Source organism: Aquarana catesbeiana, linkage group LG13 (genome assembly GCF_042186555.1).
Source record: "Aquarana catesbeiana isolate 2022-GZ linkage group LG13, ASM4218655v1, whole genome shotgun sequence".
Taxonomy (NCBI): domain Eukaryota; kingdom Metazoa; phylum Chordata; class Amphibia; order Anura; family Ranidae; genus Aquarana; species Aquarana catesbeiana.
The window spans coordinates 208,916,262-208,936,218 of record NC_133336.1 but is presented as its reverse complement, the minus strand read 5'-3'; the positions used below and the strand labels follow the sequence as shown (position 1 = coordinate 208,936,218).

Below are 19,957 nucleotides of genomic sequence, written 5' to 3'. Positions count from 1 at the left end.
TACAGGGAAATTTCCCTAACACAATCAACTACCTGGAATACCTAGGTTGGGTCCTCAACCTAGAGAGATCTTCTTTAAAAAACATTAAGAAGACTTATGCCCTGTACACACGATCGGACATTCTGACAACAAAATCCATTTTTTCCGATGGATGTTGGCTCAAACTTGTCTTGCATACACACGGTCACACAAAGTTGGTCAGAAATTCCGAATGTCAAGAACGTGGTGATGTACAACACATACGACAAGCCGAGAAAAATGAAGTTCAATAGCCAGTGCTGCTCTTCTGCTTGATTCTGAGCGTGCGTGGCACTTTGTGCGTTGGAATTGTCTACACACGATCGGAATTTACGCAAACGGATTTTGTTGTTGGAAAATTTTAGATCCAGCTCTCAAAACTTTGTGTGTTGGAAATTCCGATGGAAAAAGTCTGATGCAGCCTACACACGGTCGGAATTTCCGACAACAAGCTCCGATCGCACATTTTCCGTCGGAAAGTCTGACCGTGTGTACAGGGTATAACAGTTCTTGGGTCTAGTTATAGATACAGCCCAGAAGAGGGTGTTTTTACCCCAGGCAAAGACCAGTTCCATAAAGGAGCTGGTTCAGGTGGTCAGGGCAAAGAAGGGTCCTTCTATTCGCCCTTGCATGAGGTTGTTGGGAAAGATGGTGGCTTCATTTGGAGCGATTCCTCTACTCAGTCTCATTCAAGACTGCTGCAAAACAGTATCCTGTCTACCTGGAACAAGAAGGTCCAAGCACTAGATTTTCTAATGCGTCTGTCGCCAAAGGGTGCGCCAGAGCCTCAGTTGGTGGAGGATATCCAAGAATCTGCAGAAGGGGAAATCTTACCAGTTACCTGGAAGGTGGTAACAACAACTAACAGCCTTGCGGGTTGGGGAGCAGTCCTGGAAGAGGCGACTGTCCAAGGAAAACGGTCCAGGACTGAAAGGACCTTGCCCATCAACATTCTAGAGATTTGGGCAGCACGCCTAGCCCTAAGGGCCTGGATATTTAGGTTGCGGATTTGTCCTGTCAGGATTCAATCTGACAATGCCACAGCAGTGGCTTATATCACCAAGGGGGCACCAAATGTCATGCAGCCCAGGGAGAGGTAAACCATATCCTAACCTGGGCAGAAAAGCATGTGCCCTGCATATTGGTAATCTTCATTCCAGGGTTAGAGAATTGTCAGGCAGACTACTTGAGTCTTCAGCAGTTGTTCCCGGGAGAATGGTCCCTTCACCCAAACATCCTCCTGGCTATGTGCCAAAGAGGGGGGATCCTGGATGTAGATCTGTTTGTGTCCAGGTTCAAAAACAAAGTCTGCAACTTTGTGTCAAAAAACAAGGGAGCCACTCGCATACAGAACAGATGCATTAGTGACCCCGTGGGATCAGTTCTCACTGATTTATGCATTCCCTCCTATTCTGCTGCTACCACAACTTCTTTGCAGGATCAAGCAGGAAAGGAAGTTGGTGGTTCTTGTGGCCCCAGCGTGGCCCAGAAGATTTTGGTATGCAGAGATCGTAAAGATGGCGGTAGCGGCCCCATGGACCTTACCACCATGTCCAGACCTGCTATCGCAGGGACTGGTGTTTCAATTTAACGGTTTGGCTATTGAAACCCACATTCTGAAGAATCATGGGCTTTCAGGCTCAGTGATATCTACCTTGATTAATGCAAGGAAGCCAGCTTCCAGAGTCATTTTATATTAGAGTCTGGAAAGCATAAGTTCAGACCCCCATCAGCATAGACCCCCTCTGTGCAGACCCCCCCCATTAGCATAGACCCCCTCCATAAGCATAGACCACACCTCCATAAGCATAGACCCCACCTCCATAAGCATAGATCCCCCTCAGTGCAGACACCCCTCCATAAGCATAGACCCCCCTCCATAAGCATAGATCCCCCTCAGTGCAAACTCCCCTCCATAAGCATAGATCCCCCTCAGTGCAGACACACCTCCATAAGCATAGACCACCCTCCATAAGCATAGATCCCCTCAGTGCAGACCCCCCTTCCATAAGCATAGATCCCCCTCAGTGCAAACTCCCCTCCATAAGCATAGATCCCCCTCAGTGCAGACCCCCTCTCCACTTGTGCTAGTAGTCCCCCCTCTTCCCCTCCCATAGAACCCCCAGGCTATATATATATATATATATATATATATATATATATATATATATATATATATATATATATATATATATATATATATATATATATATAGCTGTGCCCAGCTCCCAACCCCCCTCCCTCGGTTATCAGACCAGCACAGGGCACTAGACATATACACTCCTCCCAGTCCTACACTAGCTCTCAGGTGTAAGTGGGTGGCATGCTGACATCATGGCAACCCCCCACCTCACCTCGCTCTGGCAGTGGTTACCCCCTCAATGCAAGCTGACACTCTCCCACCCATTACAGCACCAGCTCGGGGGCCAGGGCAGGGCAGGGTAGCTAGGAGTGGCTGAGAACAGTGTGCAGCCACACCACCCAGGCAGAGATAGTGACACATGTGACAGGCTCAGCAGCAGGGAAGTAGGAGGAGGAAGAAGGACACAGACCAGAGCAGCGTGGTTGCGGCACTGGAGATGTTCTGGCCGGGACAGCTGAAAAAAAAAAACAAGGGTATACTCACCCTCGGGAGAGTTGGGATGGTGTCACCCCTCTAGCAGGTGTCGCCCGGGTGTGGACTGCACCCCCGCACCCCCTAGCAACACAACTGAGCCATGGCAGTGGGGTGTTTAAACAAACCTCAGTGGCTGCAGCCCCCCGGGAGTGTGTGTAAATCGGACAATACAGATGTTATTGGTCAGATGGAAGTGATCTGATGACTGTGTGGCTGCCCAATCATTTCCACACACCCCAATAAGTGCCAATCACCCCCGCACATACCCCTGCCATGCTTTTACTCTTGAGCTTCGTACACACAGTATGATTGTTGGCCAATCGAGCGTCTTATTTTTGTCAAAAGGGTGTGTGCCAGGATCTTGTCTTGCATACTAACGTTACACAATTGTTGTGCCACAAATACGAATGTAGTGACGTACTACGAGGAATTTCAGCTCTTGAGCGCCACCCTTTGGGTCCCTTCTGCTAATTTCATCTGCCGAAAATTTACTAGCCTGTCATCCAACATTTGTTGGCCGAAAATTGGAAAACAATTGTCTAAAGGAGCATACTAACGGTAAGAATTTAGGACAACAGACAATCCCCTTCCAACAATGGAACCGTGTGTACGAGGCTTAAGGAACTGTGACACAGAGAGACCTTGGATGAGGTATTCAGGATGAGCACTTTTATAGTGAATTATGGTGTTCCTGTCATTAGGATTTGTGTAAAGTCAGCTGTTCAGTTTTTGATCATTTACTCCAAGAAAGGTAATACTGTGTGTGAAATGTGAGGGCTGAATACGGCGTCATTGAAAATACCATTCAATAAGGTTACACATTCAGAGAGCAATGACAAACACATCATCTACATATATAGTGTACCCACATAGACAATGATGGTAATAGAGCAGAAGAACAGATTAAATGTTCTTATAAAACCCCACAAATAAATGAATAAATGCTGATACAGCAGCACCTCCCATAGCTGTGCCTTTAACCATTTCCAGTCCTGGCCAATTAAATTTTTCTCTCCTACATGAAAACAAATCATAATTTTTTGCTAAAAATTTACTTAGAACCTCCAAACATTATATATTTTTAAGCAGAGGCCCTAAAGAATAAAATGGTGGGTGTTGCATATTTCTATGTCACACAATATTTGCGCAGCAGTATTTCAATTGTATTTTTTTTGGATAAAATACATTTTAATGAATTTTAATGTGCAAAAACAAAATATAATACCCAATTGCTTGGTAAAGTATAAAAGATGATGTTACGCTGCGTAAATAGATACCAAACATGTTGCACTTTAAAATTGCGTACACCCGTGGAACAATGCCAAACTACGGTACCTAAAAATCTCCATAGGTGACACTTTAAAAGCCTGTACAGGTTACCAGTTTAGAGTTACATAGGAGGTCTGGTGTTAGAATTATAGATCTCACTCTGACGTTGGTGGCAATACCTCACATGTGCGGTGAAATTGATGTTTACATATGTGTGCGGGAATGTGTGCACATGTGTGCCTTTACATGTGAGCACAGGGGGACGGGGTTCTTTAAAAACTATTTTTTATATTTGATTATATATTTTATTTCTTTTAACACTGTACTTCTTTTTTTTATCAACTTTATTGCTTTCACAAGGGATGAACAACATACCTTGTGATAGCGTGGGCCATGGCAGGTTTTCTTTATGGAGAGATCTATTAGACCCCATATCTCTTCTCTGGCCTCCAATGCAGGTAATCAGACACAGATTGGTCTGATCGGCTGCTTCCCTGGCTGGTAACCAACCAGGAAAAACAGAACTGGAAGTGACAAAATCCTCATTGCTTCTGATGTCCCACTCTCTCTGTGTGCTCGGAGCTGTATGCCGCTGGTCGCATCTTTACCGGATTCCCTGATCAGAGCCCGGTAAAGGTGGTGGCCACCACCTATAAAAGTAATCCAGCAGCTGTATAGCCATTCCAATTACTTTTACTAAAAAGACAAACGCCAATTGAAATAAATGATGCTGGGATGCAACACGGTATACCCACTTCAATGTAGGCCATTTATAAAAGGCCTAAGGACATGAAGTGGTTTCTTTGTTTTAACAACCTGTGTTCAAAATGAAAGTATTTATTATTGATAGTCCCAGGCCTCCAGAATATATACACTGGGTAATGGATGATCGGTTTTGTTTCTGCAGAAAGTGTTCCACCACCTTGATCCTGACAGTTGGTATTGAGGTATATAAGGAAAATATATTCAATGTGGCAAGGAGCCAGTCTGGTTTAAAGTCAACTACTTGTGATCATTTGTATAAAAAGTCTTTGGTCCACCAGCCCATCATATCTCATTAGCCCTGGATTGGTATGAAATGCCCCTTGCCCAGTCCTCCCCTCCGGCAGTCTACAGGGGGAATTTCTCTTTACCCATCTGACAGTGTGGAGAGGTAGAAATCCTCTTTTTTGCAGGAAACATGCATTATCTGATTCAGTTAAGCACAAGGTCACTTTAACCCTTTCACTGCCAGGCCTTGTGCTCCATTTTGTACACTCAGGTGGCCAGACCATTTTTGCACTTTTTCCTTTTGCTTTTTTATTTTTCACTTAGCACATGATCAGTAGAATATAAAGAAGATGCTATTGATTTTTTATACCCCGCGGTATTTGTGCAAATGTTTATCAAAGCAATATATTTGCAAAAAATACACTAAAACCTTTATTAGCAGATAAAAGCACAACAAATTTTACAAAATTCCTGCTAAACCCTTACTAAATATAAAAGCTTAACCTGTATGGAGTTAATAAATAACAAATATTTTGTAAATTTTAAATTGCGCCTGTTTGAAAAAAGGTAAAAATTGAACGTACCCAAAAGAGAAAGAAATCTGGAGGTTTTCATTTCTCACTTACATCTTTCAGAATTTGAAAAGACCCCTCAAATTAGACATTTTCTAAAAGCACATGACCTGTAGAATAAAAAAGTGCTACAGATTTTTTGGGCCCCGCAATAATTGTGCAAATGTTCATTATATCGCTATTTTCACTAAAAATACACTGTAATCATTAATATTGCACATAAACACAACGTAACTTACAAAATACCTGCTAAATTAGTACTTAAGCATCGTTCACATGTGGCATACTAAAGTATATGCCCATGGGGGGGCCATGATTACCCACACAGGGATGCACAGGTGTTCCATGCATCCCTGTACAGGCAGTCTCATTTATATCAATTGTAATGCAATGACTGCACAGGCATAGCTGCTGTTCCCAATCTGACATCCGTGTGGGTACACGACCCTGAATGCAGGCAGTGTGAGCTCAGGGACATGCATGCGGACCTACATGGATGTAAAATTGGGAGCAATGGCTCTGTTGGTGCAGTTGCTACATCCCAAATGACATCAATGGGACTGCCTGCACAGAGAGGCATGGAACACCTGTACATCCCTGTAAAGGTACGCTGTGTATGCCCTGTGTGAACAAGGCCTTAGGCCTCTTTCACACAAGCACACTGATTGGGTCTGCCTGTCCATTTTTCAGGTGGCCCAAATCAGACCACCCATTGTTCTCTATGGAGAGACTGATGTAATTGGACATGTGTCTGTTTATACCCACCTACATCCGATCCAGTACACTAAAAACTGACAGATGAGGATTCCATTCCCCATCCATCTAGCAGATCAGATCGGATGGCATCCAATGGAAATGGACAGGTGGTCTGTTTCCATCTGACTGCCCCATGGAGAACAGCAGGCTGTGTCCGTGTCTGCTCTGCATTAGCAGAGCGGACCTGTCATCTGCCTGCTCAGCAGAGATCAGCAGACAGATCCCCCGCTGAGCAGGACTCTGCTTGACAGAGTCTGCTCCATATGAAAGGGGTCTTACCAAGAGCGGCCAGTCCATTGGGGGCACCACCCCCCTGCAGGGCGCTGGATTCATATGTTTGTATGAGTTTTTTTTTTTCAAGCCACATGATTAGAGCCTGAGGCTCTAATTGGCTTGAAAGGTTGGGCTTGGGGTGCAAAAAATTGCACCCCAAACCCACCCCCTCATCTTCCAGCTTCTCCTCCTGGCCAATTAGGATGGATTGGGTTGGCCAGGAGGAGAAGCTGAGGTAACCGTGGAGGGGTGAGTGCAAGGGGGGACCATCACCTTGGAGGGGGGGTGCAGGGGGGGGACCGTCACCATGGGGGGAGTGCAGGGGGGACCATCACCGTGGAGGGGGGAGTGCAGGGGGGGACCATCACCATGGAGGGGGGTGTGCAAAGGAGGACCATCACTGTGGAGGGGTGAGTGCGGGGGGGACCATCACCGTGGAGGGGTGAGTGCAGGGGGGTGTAACCATGGAGGGGTGAGTGCGGGGGGGCGTCACCGTGGAGGAGTGAGTGCGGGGGGCGTCACTGTGGAGGGATGACTGCAAGGGGACCGTCACCATGGAGGGGTGAATGCAGGGGGGGACCGTCACCGTGGAAGGGGGTGTGCAAAGGAGGACCATCACTGTGGAGGGGTGACTGCAAGGGGACCGTCACCATGGAGGGGTGAATGCAGGGGGGGACCATCACCGTGGAGGGGGGTGTGCAAAGGAGGACCATCACTGTGGAGGGGTGAGTGCGGGGGGGACCATCACCATGGAGGGGTGAGTGCAGGGGGGTGTAACCATGGAGGGGTGAGTGCGGGGGGGCGTCACCGTAGAGGAGTGAGTGCGGGGGGCGTCACTGTGGAGGGGTGAGTGCAAGGGGACCGTCACCATGGAGGGGTGAATGCAGGGGGTGTCACCGTGGAGGGGTGAGTGCGGAGGTGACCGTCACAGTGGAGGGGTGAGTGCGGGGGGGCATCACCATGGAGGGGGTGAGTGGGGGGGGCGTCACCATGGAGGGGTGAGTGTGGGAGGACCCGGGGGTCTTAATGTGTTTGTTTTTTTAAACATTTTTACTTTTTTAAAATGACAAAAAAAAATAATATATATTTTTGGGGGGTTCTTTGGTGAGATAGCAGAGGTCTAAACAGACCCCCATATCTATTTTTTGAGACATAGAAAGGGACTGAAGATAGTCCTTTTCTCTGTATCACTTTACTTGAATGGAATCTGTATAGAGATTCCATTCATTCATAAACTGACAGTCTGATACATAGTAATGCCCTGTACACACGATCGGACATTGATCGGACATTCCGACAACAAAATCCATGGATTTATTTCTCAATTTATTATGTATTGAGGGAGTGATTGGCTGTTGTAGCCATCACTTCCTGTTTGTCATAGCTTTTGTGATGTTGGAAATAAAAGCAAGGCGGACTGCAAAGAGAGGCAGAGATGCGGAGATGAGAACGTAAGAATGTGGTGATTAGGGATGAGCCGAACACCCCCCTGTTCGGTTCGCACCAGAACATGCGAACAGGAAAAAAGTTCGTTCGAACATGCGAACACCGTTAAAGTCTATGGGACACGAACATGAATAATCAAAAGTGCTAATTTTCAAGGCTTATATGCAAGTTATTGTCATAAAAAGTGTTTGGGGACCCGGGTCCTGCCCCAGGGGACATGGATCAATGCAAAAAAAGTTTTAAAAACGTCCGTTTTTTCAGGAGCAGTGATTTTAATAATGCTTAAAGTCAAACAATAAAAGTGTAATATCCCTTTAAATTTCGTACCTGGGGGGTGTCTATAGTGTGCCTGTAAAGGGGCGCATGTTTCCTGTGTTTAGAACAGTCTGACAGCAAAATGACATTTTGAAGGAAAAAACTCATTTAAAACTACCCGCGGCTATTGCATTGCCGACAATACACATAGAAGTTCATTGATAAAAACGGCATGGGAATTCCCCAAAGGGGAACCCCGAACCAAAATTTAAAAAAAAAAATGACGTGGGGGTCCCCCTAAATTACATACCAGGCCCTTCAGGTCTGGTATGGATATTAAGGGGAACCCCGGCCAAAATTTAAAAAAAAAAATGACGTGGGGTTCCCCCTAAATTCCATACTAGACCTTTCAGGTCTGGTATGGATTTTAAGGGGAACCCCGCGCCAAAAAAAAAAAAAAAAACGGCGTGGGGTCCCCCCAAAAATCCATACCAGACCCTTATCCGAGCACGCAACCTGGCAGGCCGCAGGAAAAGAGGGGGGGACGAGAGTGCGGCCCCCCCTCCCTCCTGAACCGTACCAGGCCACATGCCCTCAACATTGGGAGGGTGCTTTGGGGTAGCCCCCCAAAACACCTTGTCCCCATGTTGATGAGGACAAGGGCCTCATCCTCACAACCCTGGCCGGTGGTTGTGGGGGTCTGCGGGCGGGGGGCTTATCGGAATCTGGAAGCCCCCTTTAACAAGGTGACCCCCAGATCCCGGCCCCCCCCTGTGTGAAATGGTAAGGGGGTACATAAGTACCCCTACCATTTCACGAAAAAAGTGTCAAAAATGTTAAAAATGACAAGAGACAGTTTTTGACAATTCCTTTATTTAAATGCTTCTTCTTTCTTCCTTCATCTTCTGGTTCTTCTGGCTCTTCTGGTTCTTCTGGTTCTTCCTCCGGCGTTCTCGTCCAGCATCTCCTCCGCGGCGTCTTCTGTCTTCTTCTCCTCGGGCCGCTCCGCACCCATGGCATGGGGGGGAGGCTCCCGCTCTTCTCTTCTTCTCTTCTTCTTTTCTTCTTTTCTTCTTTTCTTCTCTTCTTCTCTTCTTCTTCATTTTCTTCTCCGGGCCGCTCCGCAATCCATGCTGGCATGGAGGGAGGCTCCCGCTGTGTGACGGCGCTCCTCGTCTGACAGTTCTTAAATAACGGGGGGCGGGGCCACCCGGTGACCCCGCCCCCCTCTGACGCACGGTGACTTGACGGGACTTCCCTGTGACGTCACGGGGAATGCCACAGGGAAGTCCCGTCAAGTCACCGTGCGTCAGAGGGGGGCGGGGTCACCGGGTGGCCCCGCCCCCCCCCCCGTTATTTAAGAACTGTCAGACGAGGAGCGCCGTCACACAGCGGGAGCCTCCCTCCATGCCAGCATGGATTGCGGAGCGGCCCGGAGAAGAAAATGAAGAAGAAGAGAAGAAGAGAAGAAAAGAAGAAAAGAAGAAAAGAAGAAGAGAAGAGCGGGAGCCTCCCCCGCATGCCATGGGTGCGGAGCGGCCCGAGGAGAAGAAGACAGAAGACGCCGCGGAGGAGATGCTGGACGAGAACGCCGGAGGAAGAACCAGAAGAGCCAGAAGAACCAGAAGATGAAGGAAGATAGAAGAAAGAAGAAGCATTTAAATAAAGGAATTGTCAAAAACTGTCTCTTGTCATTTTTAACATTTTTGACACTTTTTTCGTGAAATGGTAGGGGTACTTATGTACCCCCTTACCATTTCACACAGGGGGGGGCCAGGATCTGGGGGTCACCTTGTTAAAGGGGGCTTCCAGATTCCGATAAGCCCCCCGCCCGCAGACCCCCACAACCACCGGCCAGGGTTGTGGGGATGAGGCCCTTGTCCTCATCAACATGGGGACAAGGTGTTTTGGGGGGCTACCCCAAAGCACCCTCCCAATGTTGAGGGCATGTGGCCTGGTACGGTTCAGGAGGGAGGGGGGGCCGCACTCTTGTCCCCCCCTCTTTTCCTGCGGCCTGCCAGGTTGCGTGCTCGGATAAGGGTCTGGTATGGATTTTTGGGGGGACCCCACGCCGTTTTTTTTTTTTTTTTTTTGGCGCGGGGTTCCCCTTAAAATCCATACCAGACCTGAAGGGTCTGGTATGGAATTTAGGGGGAACCCCACGTCATTTTTTTTTTTTAATTTTGGCCGGGGTTCCCCTTAATATCCATACCAGACCTGAAGGGCCTGGTATGTAATTTAGGGGGACCCCCACGTCATTTTTTTTTTTTAATTTCGGTTCGGGGTTCCCCTTTGGGGAATTCCCATGCCGTTTTTATCAATGAACTTCTATGTGTATTGTCGGCAATGCAATAGCCGCGGGTAGTTTTAAATGAGTTTTTTCCTTCAAAATGTCATTTTGCTGTCAGACTGTTCTAAACACAGGAAACATGCGCCCCTTTACAGGCACACTATAGACACCCCCCAGGTACGAAATTTAAAGGGATATTACACTTTTATTGATTGACTTTAAGTATTATTAAAATCACTGCTCCTGAAAAAACGGCCGTTTTTAAAACTTTTTTTTGCATTGATCCATGTCCCCTGGGGCAGGACCCAGGTCCCCAAACACTTTTTATGACAATAACTTGCATATTAGCCTTTAAAATTAGCACTTTTGATTTCTCCCATAGACTTTTAAAGGGTGTTCCGCGGCATTCGAATTTGCCGCGAACACCCCAAATTGTTCGCTGTTCGGTGAACTTGCGAACAGCCAATGTTCGAGTCGAACATGAGTTCGACTCGAACTCGAAGCTCATCCCTAGTGGTGATGTCTGATTACTGGGGAATGGGGAACCAGAGGGGAGACATACGATCAAAAGGTACGTTATATCATTAAGACGGAGATGGGTGCTTATTAGCACAGGAGATATGGCTGTGTGCAGAGCTTACTGACAAATTTCCCTAACACAATCAACTACCTGGAATACCTAGGTTGGGTCCTCACCCTAGAGAGATCTTCTTTAAAAAACATTAAGAAGACTTATGCCCTGTACACACGATCGGACATTGATCGGACATTCCGACAACAAAATCCATCTGATTTTTTCCGACGGATGTTGGCTCAAACTTGTCTTGCACACACACGGTTACACAAATGTCGGAAATTCCGAATGTCAACAACGCGGTGATGTACAAGACGTACGACAAGCCGAGAAAAATGAAGTTCAATAGCCAGTGCGGCTCTTCTGCTTGATTCTGAGCATGCGTGGAACTTTGTGCGTCGGAATTGTGTACACACGATCAGAATTTATGACAACAGAGTTTGTTGGAAAAGTTGAGATCCAGATCTCAAATTTTGTGTGACAGAAATTCCGATGGAAAAAGTCCGATGGAGTCCACACATGGTCGGAAATTCCGACAACAAGCTCCCATAGAACATTTCCCGTCAGAAAATCTGACTCTGGGTACGGGGCATATTTCTTGCAGTGGGCATATCGGAGCGATTACAGTGATTGCTGCATGCGCCCAGGGTGCCACACTTAGGGGATGGTAAACACATGTTTACCAAGCCCCCCTAAGCCCAAACATCACCCCTATCGCTCCCCCTCCCCCCGCCGTGATCCCCAACCTGTCAGCTTACCGGAGCAGAAGCTGCGGGAGGGGAGGGAGAGATGCCGCCAGAGTAGGGATGGATCAGGTGTGTGGGGGAGGTATTGAGGGGCTATCTGAGTGATGGGGGGACACATCTGGACCCCCCAAGCCCCCAGCAGCATCTGAAGCCGGCGGGAGCAGCAGAGGAGGGATGCCGGATTATGATGGGGCTGCAGGGGATCAAATTTTGGGGGTCAGATCGGGTGTGGGGGAGAGAAGGGGGTTGAAGGGAAGAGGAGAGTGGGGGGAGTAGTTTTAGGTGGAAGGGAGGTGCGAGAGGTAGAGAGGCTGGGGACAGGGAAGCGGCAGCATGGAGGGGGGTCACATTAGGGGTTAATAACTCTGATCAGCGGGTTGTAATCCACTGATCAGAGTTATAGAATTGTTCAGAAGACTCTGCTGAACAATTCTATAAGATTATGTCAGTGAAGTGACTATAAGATTATAGGAGAGGGAGAAAAGAGGTCCGTACCTCCTACTGACCTGGACACCTGCAGGCCCTTTTGTAGGTCTGTACCTCTGTACATAATACTGAACTTAAAGAGGTGTTAAGGCTGAAATTTTACTTTTTAGATATAAATCCTCCTATAATCCTCATGCTTAATGTATTCTAGTAAAGGTTTGCTGTAAAAGAAGGTCTGTGTTGTATTTTTGCACCATTGATTTCTTACTTTTGTAAGTCCCAGCAGGCCGCCACCATCTCATGTGTGGGCATCTGAAGCCAGACTGTATCTCTTCCTGTATTCCATGCATGCTGGTTACCCAGCATTCACCTCCAGATCTCACACATGCTCAGAGCAGGACGAGCAGTGTAATAGGTTGTAGTCCGGTTTCCACAGCAACAGTAGTGTCAGAGGAAGTTGCCACCCCTTAGCTATGGAAACCTCCCCTCCCCCTCCAGGAAACAGAAAGTTTATCTACATTTATTAAGATTATAAATCTAGAAATACAATAAAGCTCCTGCAAAAGGTAATTACTTTTTAAAAGATGCTAATTGTAAATGATATCCCTTGTTTCTGTTCAGATATAGATGTAGATAGATAGATAGATAAAATCTCTTGTTATTTGTGTATGTGTGTGTGTGTGTGTATATATATATATATATAATGATATATCTGCACAGAAACAAGGGATATCATCTACAATTAGCATCTTTAAAAAAAAATGATTACCTTTTGCAGGAGCTGCCCCAAATTTCCCCCATCAAAATTGCCCCCATCAAAACTGCATAATCATACTGCCCCATCAAAATTGCCCCATCAAAACTGCCCCCATCAAAATTGCCCCATCAAAACTGCCCCATCATGCTGCCACCATCAAATTGCCCCATCATACTGCCACCATCAAAATTGCCCCATCAAAACTACCCCATCAAAATTGCCACGTCAAAACTGCCCCGTCAAAATTGCCCCATCATACTGCCACCATCAAAATTGCCCCATCAAAATTGACCCCATTAAGTTGCCCCATCTTATTGCCCCCATCAAAATTGCCCCATCATACTGCCCCATCGAAACTGCCCCCATCATACTGCCCCATCAAAATTGCCCCATCATAATGCCCCCATCAAAATTGCCCCATCTTCAAAATTGTCACCATCAATTTGCCCCCATCAAATTGCCCCGTAATACTGCCACCATCAAAATTGCCCCATCAAATTTTCCCCATCAAAACTGCCTCATCAAAATTGCCCCATCATACTGCCCCATCATACCTGCCCCGTCATATTGCCCCCATCAAAACTGCCCCCATCAAAACTGCCCCATCAAATTGCCCCATTAAATTGTCCCCATCATACTGCTCCATCAAAACTACCCCATCATACTGCCCCATCAAAATTGCCACCATCCAAACTGCCCCATCAAAATTGCCCCATCAAAATTGCCCCATCAAAACTGCCCCCATCAAAACTGCCCCATTATACTGCCCCATTATACTGCCCCATCATATTGCCCCCATCAAAATTGCCCCATCATACTGCCCCATTAAAACTACCCCATCAAAATTGCCTCATCAAAATTGCACAATCAAAACTGCCACCATCAAAATTGCCCCATCGACATTGACCCATCAAATTGCCCTCATCATACTGCCCCATCAAAACTGCCCCCTCATACTGCCCCCTCATACTGCCCCATCAAAATTGCCCCATCATACTGCCCCCATCAAAAATGCCCCATCAAAACTGCCCCATCAAAACTGTCCCCATCAATTTGCCCCCATCAAATTGCCCCATCATACTGCTCCATCATACTGCCCCATCATACTGCCACCATCAAAATTGCACCCATCAAAACTGCCCCATCAAAATTGCCCCATCACAATTGCCCCATCACAATTGCCCCATCATACTACCCCCATCAAAAATGCCCCATCAAAACTGCCCCATCATCAAAACTGTCCCCATCAATTTGCCCCTATCAAATTGCCCGATCATACTGCCACCATCAAAATTGCCCCCGTCAAAACTGCCCTCATCAAATTGCCCTATCAAAACTGCCCCATCAAAATGCCACATCATCAAAACTGCCCCCATCAAAATGCCCCATCATACTGCCACCATCAAAATTGCCTCCATCATACTGCCCCCATCAAAACTGCCCCATCAAAATTGCCCCATCAAAATTGCCCCATCAAATTGACCCATCAAAACTGCCCCATCAAAACTGCCCCCATTAAAACTGCCACATGAAAACTGCCATCTATCCTTTGATCACCGGTGGTGAGAAGAACTAGAAGATATCTCTATATTGAAGCTCTTATTTGGTGTTGGGAACTGTCACATTGGACTTTCTATATTGCTTTGTATTGTTTTTTGTTACTGATTTTGGAAATCTATTATTATGTTTTTCCACTGAAGACATCATTTTATATCTGTAACCAAATCAAGATATTTATTTATCACTGTGAGCGCCATTTCCTTTCTTTCATGGTTTTCAGGTAATAGAGTATAGAAAACCTGAACTGTCTAGGGCTGTGTGTTCTCTGTCATAAGAGGTATTTAGGGGACAAGTATATCCGGTATTTTTCTGTACTTGTCATGTCTTTATAAGGATAAAAAGTGTTTATATATTACTGAGAAAATAAATCTCTGTTCTCCAGTAATATGGATGACCACACAAAGTAATCTGTATTGTAAGCATTTCACATGAAAATGTAGTAATGATAAAACCAGACTAATATTATGATCAATACAGAAGAAAATGATATCAACATTCTTGACTTCTCCTGATCCATAAAATATTTCCATTATATTTCCAGATATTCAGGAAAAGCACAAACAATATCTAATGGAGAAGACTGAGACTCTGGTGGAGCATAGACCCCCAGGAACTACCCTGGAACCACAAAGATTCCTCATCAATGAGCGTTATGTGGATCTGATTGTAGTCTCCACCGATCAGTTCAGGGAACGTTCCCAGAATGAGATAATACAGACTGGGGTAAAACATGAGGAATGCTTGAAGGAAACACAAACTAGACTGGAACACATTTCCCCCAACAAGCTGTTCCGATGGAACCACCAGTCACAATGTGTACCACATGTAGTAATGGTGAGTGGAGTGCCAGGAATAGGGAAGACCACACTGATGCAGAAGTTTGTCTATGACTGGGTGACCGGAAAACACTACCAGAGATTTGCCTTTCTCTTCTTCTTCAGATTCCGGGACCTTAATAGACTGGGAGAGGTCAGCTTGGAGGAGATGATTCTTCATCAATATCCATATCTGGAGAGTCAGATTGGAGATATTTTACAAGATCCAGAAAGACTTCTGTTTATATTTGATGGATTAGATGAAAGTATTCACCAAATGAATTTCACATCAGGTAAACTGTCCAATCCAAAACAGAGATCACATTTTGGTGAGATTGTAGACAGTTTGGTGGAGCAGAGTCTTCTTAAGGGTTGCTCTGTACTGATAACCAGCCGCCCAACCAGACTGACATCAGTGGATACCCGTGTTTTCCAGAGAATAGCTGAGATCATGGGATTTCTCCATGGAGACAGACGGATCTTCTTCAATAATTTCTTTGGAAATGAGGAATTATCAGAGAAGGCTTTTCATTATGTGGAGGAGAATGACATGCTGTACACTTTCTGTTATCTCCCATCATACTGCTGGATCATCTGTACAGTGTTATCAATGTGCTTCAGATCCCAACCAATCACCGATCAGCTGATGACATCATTACCCAAAACCGTGACACAACTCTTTGTGACTTTTGTCTCCAACATTCTGGCCAATCACAGCCAGAATAAAGATGGTGGTCACACTGCCTGGGAACTGCTGACCTCTATTGGGTGGATGGCAGAACATGGAGTCATGAATCACATGATTGTATTTGATGATCGTCATCTGGAGTCATTCAGTGTGAGAAATGATAATCATGTCTTTTCATCTTTCATGATGGAATCTGGTCAGCCTCCCAATGTGGATTACACCTTCTTACATCTCACTCTTCAGGAGTTTTTTGCTGCTTTGGTCCACTTTATGAACAATAATCCTAAAAGATTACAGAAAACACTTGATAAGGCTGAATCTTACAAAGACGGCCGTGCTGAAATATTCCTCCGTTTCCTCTGCGGTCTCTCAGACTCTTCCACTAGATCCATGTTAAAGTCTCATGTGGGAGAATTGTCTACTCAGGCTGCCAGACATGTCATCACCTGGATCCAGAAGAAAATACCAGAACAAGGACCTTACAAATCTAAAGAAGACAAGAGAGAGCTTCTTAATGTATTCTACTATCTCTATGAGAGCAGGAATAAGGCTCTGGTGACACAATGTATTGGATCAAACAAAGTTGACTTTTCTGATGTCCCCCTCAGCCCTCTGGACTGCTCTGTGCTGTCTTTTATCCTTCAATCCTGCAGAGAGAAAGAAGTAAATCTACATTCATGTAATATTCAGAATGAAGGATTGAGGAAACTTATACCGGCTCTACACAATATCAAGAGTTTGAGGTAAATATTTAATCTGAATAATCACATTGCTGTAATAATTTGGTATTTTCAGGTGTTTTTCCAGAGAAATGACTAATTATCGGTGTGATTTGTTTTCTGTTCTATGCAGACTGTACACATCTATTTATCTGAATACATCAGATAAGACTTAAAGCGAATGTAAACCCTCACATATACCCAGTGAAGGGAACAGCCTCAGATGATACACAGAGATGAAACAAATCCTCCTACATACGTTGTACATGTATATCTGCTGTCTCCAGCTTTATACACTGTTCAGAAAGTGAACGTTGTGTTAGATTGTTTTCTTTCTGTTCCAGCACTGGGTGTGGAATCTGGGCATACACTGTGTGTGAGATGATTGGAGGAAAGGCACACACCCCTCTCCACATAAGCAGAGGCAGGAAGAAACATGCAGAGCTGTAATGTGAATAGACAAGCTCTCTGCTAATCTATTTATAGCACTCGCCCAGACACAAATTTCCAGCTGCTTTTATCTCCTGTGTCAAAGAGCTTGTCAGAAGTTATCATTCTGATAACAGAGGAACGAAGCAGCAGAAAGACACTGGACACGGGGCTTTGAAGAGGGATAAGTAAACACTACAGATATATGTGATAAATAAATAAATGCAGCGCTAAGTGTCATTAACCATGCGTTTTTCTGTGGTTAAACAAACGTATAATCAAATATGCATTTTCAGTGATTATACAAATATAATCAAACATATCACCTTTCATAGGTAATAAGGATGTTCATCCGAAAAAATGTGATGGTGATTCAAAAAATATAAGTGAAAATAAACAACAAATTATAAGTGCAGTGTCTACACACAAGAATCATCTAATTAGAATAATATATATCACCCTACATCACAGCAGTGTATAGTAGTATATAAAGGAATAAAGTCCATACATAAAAAACTCTAGCGATAACGCTGTGCAAACTGTGGCACTGATGAGATCCCGTAGTGATTGTTACATCTGGTGGGCAATCTTCCTGCATACAGATTTCATATAGAAATAGTAAGGTGGATGTGCTTACCAGAAGGGATGGACACTCTCACCGTACGGCGGGGTGTCATAAGGGCTTGTGGATCCAGATGATCCTATGGGTGTTCACTGGAAACTCGGTGAGGCGTGCCAATGGACAGTACCGGAAATTGCTCACACAGCGACTTCAGAGACGAGGTAGACTGTAGGTTATTGGATGGATGGATGGATTCACCTCACCCAATACACTGGTAGCCGAAAGGATATAGTTCTCACCACGTCACAATGTCATCCACATAGGGAACAAAAGTTGAACAAGTGATCACAAGTTGAATAAAAATAGGATTGGAAATTAGCGTGGTAACAGAGTAACAGCAGTCAGCAACCCGACATGTTTCAAAACATGTTGGGTTGCTGACTGCTGTTACTCTGTTACCACGCTAATTTCCAATCCTATTTTTATTCAACTTGTGATCACTTGTTCAACCTTTTTTTCCCTATGTGGATGACATTGTGATGTGGTGAGAACTACATCCTTTCGGCCACCAGCGTATTGGGAGAGGTGAATCCATCCATCCATCCATCCATCTGATGACCTACAGTCTACCTCGTCTCTGAAGTCGCTGTGTATGCAATTTCCGGTACTGTCCATTGGCACGCCTCACCGAGTTTCCAGTGAACACCCATAGGATCATCTGGATCCACAAGCCCTTATGACACCCCGCCGTACGGTGAGTGTCCATCCCTTCTGGTAAGCACATCCACCTTACTATTTCTATATGAAATCTGTATGCAGGAAGATTGCCCACCAGATGTAACAATCACTACGGGATCTCATCAGTGCCACAGTTTGCACAGCGTTATCGCTAGAGTTTTTTATGTATGGACTTTATTCCTTTATATACTACTATACACTGCTGTGATGTAGGGTGATATATATTATTCTAATTAGATGATTCTTGTGTGTAGACACTGCACTTATAATTTGTTGTTTATTTTCACTTATATTTTTTGAATCACTATCACATTTTTTCGGATGAAGAACCTTATTACGTATGAAAGGTGATATGTTTGTATAATCACTGAAAACGCATGTTTGATTATACGTTTGTTTAACCACAGAAAAACACATGGTTAATGACACTTAGCGCTGCATTTATTTATTTATCACATTTTGTATACGGTTATCATACTGGTGATGCTGGCTGCTGATTTACACTTTTAAGAGAAAAAAAATTTTAGTAGCGCAACAATACTTTTCTCTCTTTCTTGTCTAGAGATATATGTGCCCAGGTCAGTTTTCAGGAATGGGGTTTACATCCACTTCAAAGTAGAACTAAAGGCAAAACCTTTTATTTTTTTTATTTTTGGATACAGCAAAGGAAGGTTAAAGGGTGGGAATACCACCAACAACCCTCTCCATCTAATGCTGACAGCTATGTACTGTAATTTGGGCCTACAACGCCCTCTGGAGGTAACATGTGGTAGGTCGTTGTAACCAAAAGAGAAATACATTTCTTATGAAATTTTGAATCTTACCCAGAAAGAAGAGATGAATATAGTTGGTTTTTACCTTTTGATTCATAGAAAACTGATCAGGGTGGGTTCAGTGCATGTTAAAAAGTGGGTGTGAATGAATATATGTGAATAAATCAGTGTGCTTTAGGTTACTTTTACACGGCTCTGTATCAAAAATATGCAAAAAATGCATATGAGTTTTTGCTGCATTTTTGCAGTGGTTTTCCTGTATTGTTACATTTAACATAACACATGGTGTGTTCTTGCCACGTTTGTGTTGTGTTTTCCCATATCACTTCCCACTATGCAAATACAATTTCCAGTGTGACTATGCAGCGCTACTTGCTTGCACATTTGATGTGACTTTGATGCAACTTCAATGCTACTTTAGAAGTTCTCGAACCTGGGTTCACAAATTGCATGACAAGGGAAATCACATTATATTCAATGATGTCCCTCTGATCATCTCAGCACAGTGCAATTTTGGAAAAGGTTCCTAGTGGACTTCAGTGTGAATTCAGCCCCATAGCCTTTTATGTTATCTCACAAAGTCACATCAGCATAGATAAGAAGCATTCCTATACACTTTGATGGATCAGTGTTTTTCTAACCTCACCTCTCCTCCCTGGTCATCCTTCATCCATTGATTTTGAT

The 19,957-nt window shown here is 44.9% G+C and overlaps 1 protein-coding gene across 1 annotated transcript in view; it reads left to right on the top strand.

Moving 5' to 3' along the window:
• Window positions 1-19,957, top strand: part of LOC141117799 (NACHT, LRR and PYD domains-containing protein 3-like) — a 318,488-nt gene that overhangs the window by 121,715 nt on the left and 176,816 nt on the right. The window contains exons 7-8 of the mRNA XM_073610830.1: window positions 1,696-1,719; window positions 15,105-16,795. Coding sequence (XP_073466931.1) covers window positions 1,696-1,719; window positions 15,105-16,795 — 1,715 coding nt within the window. The remainder of the gene's footprint in view (window positions 1-1,695; window positions 1,720-15,104; window positions 16,796-19,957) is intronic.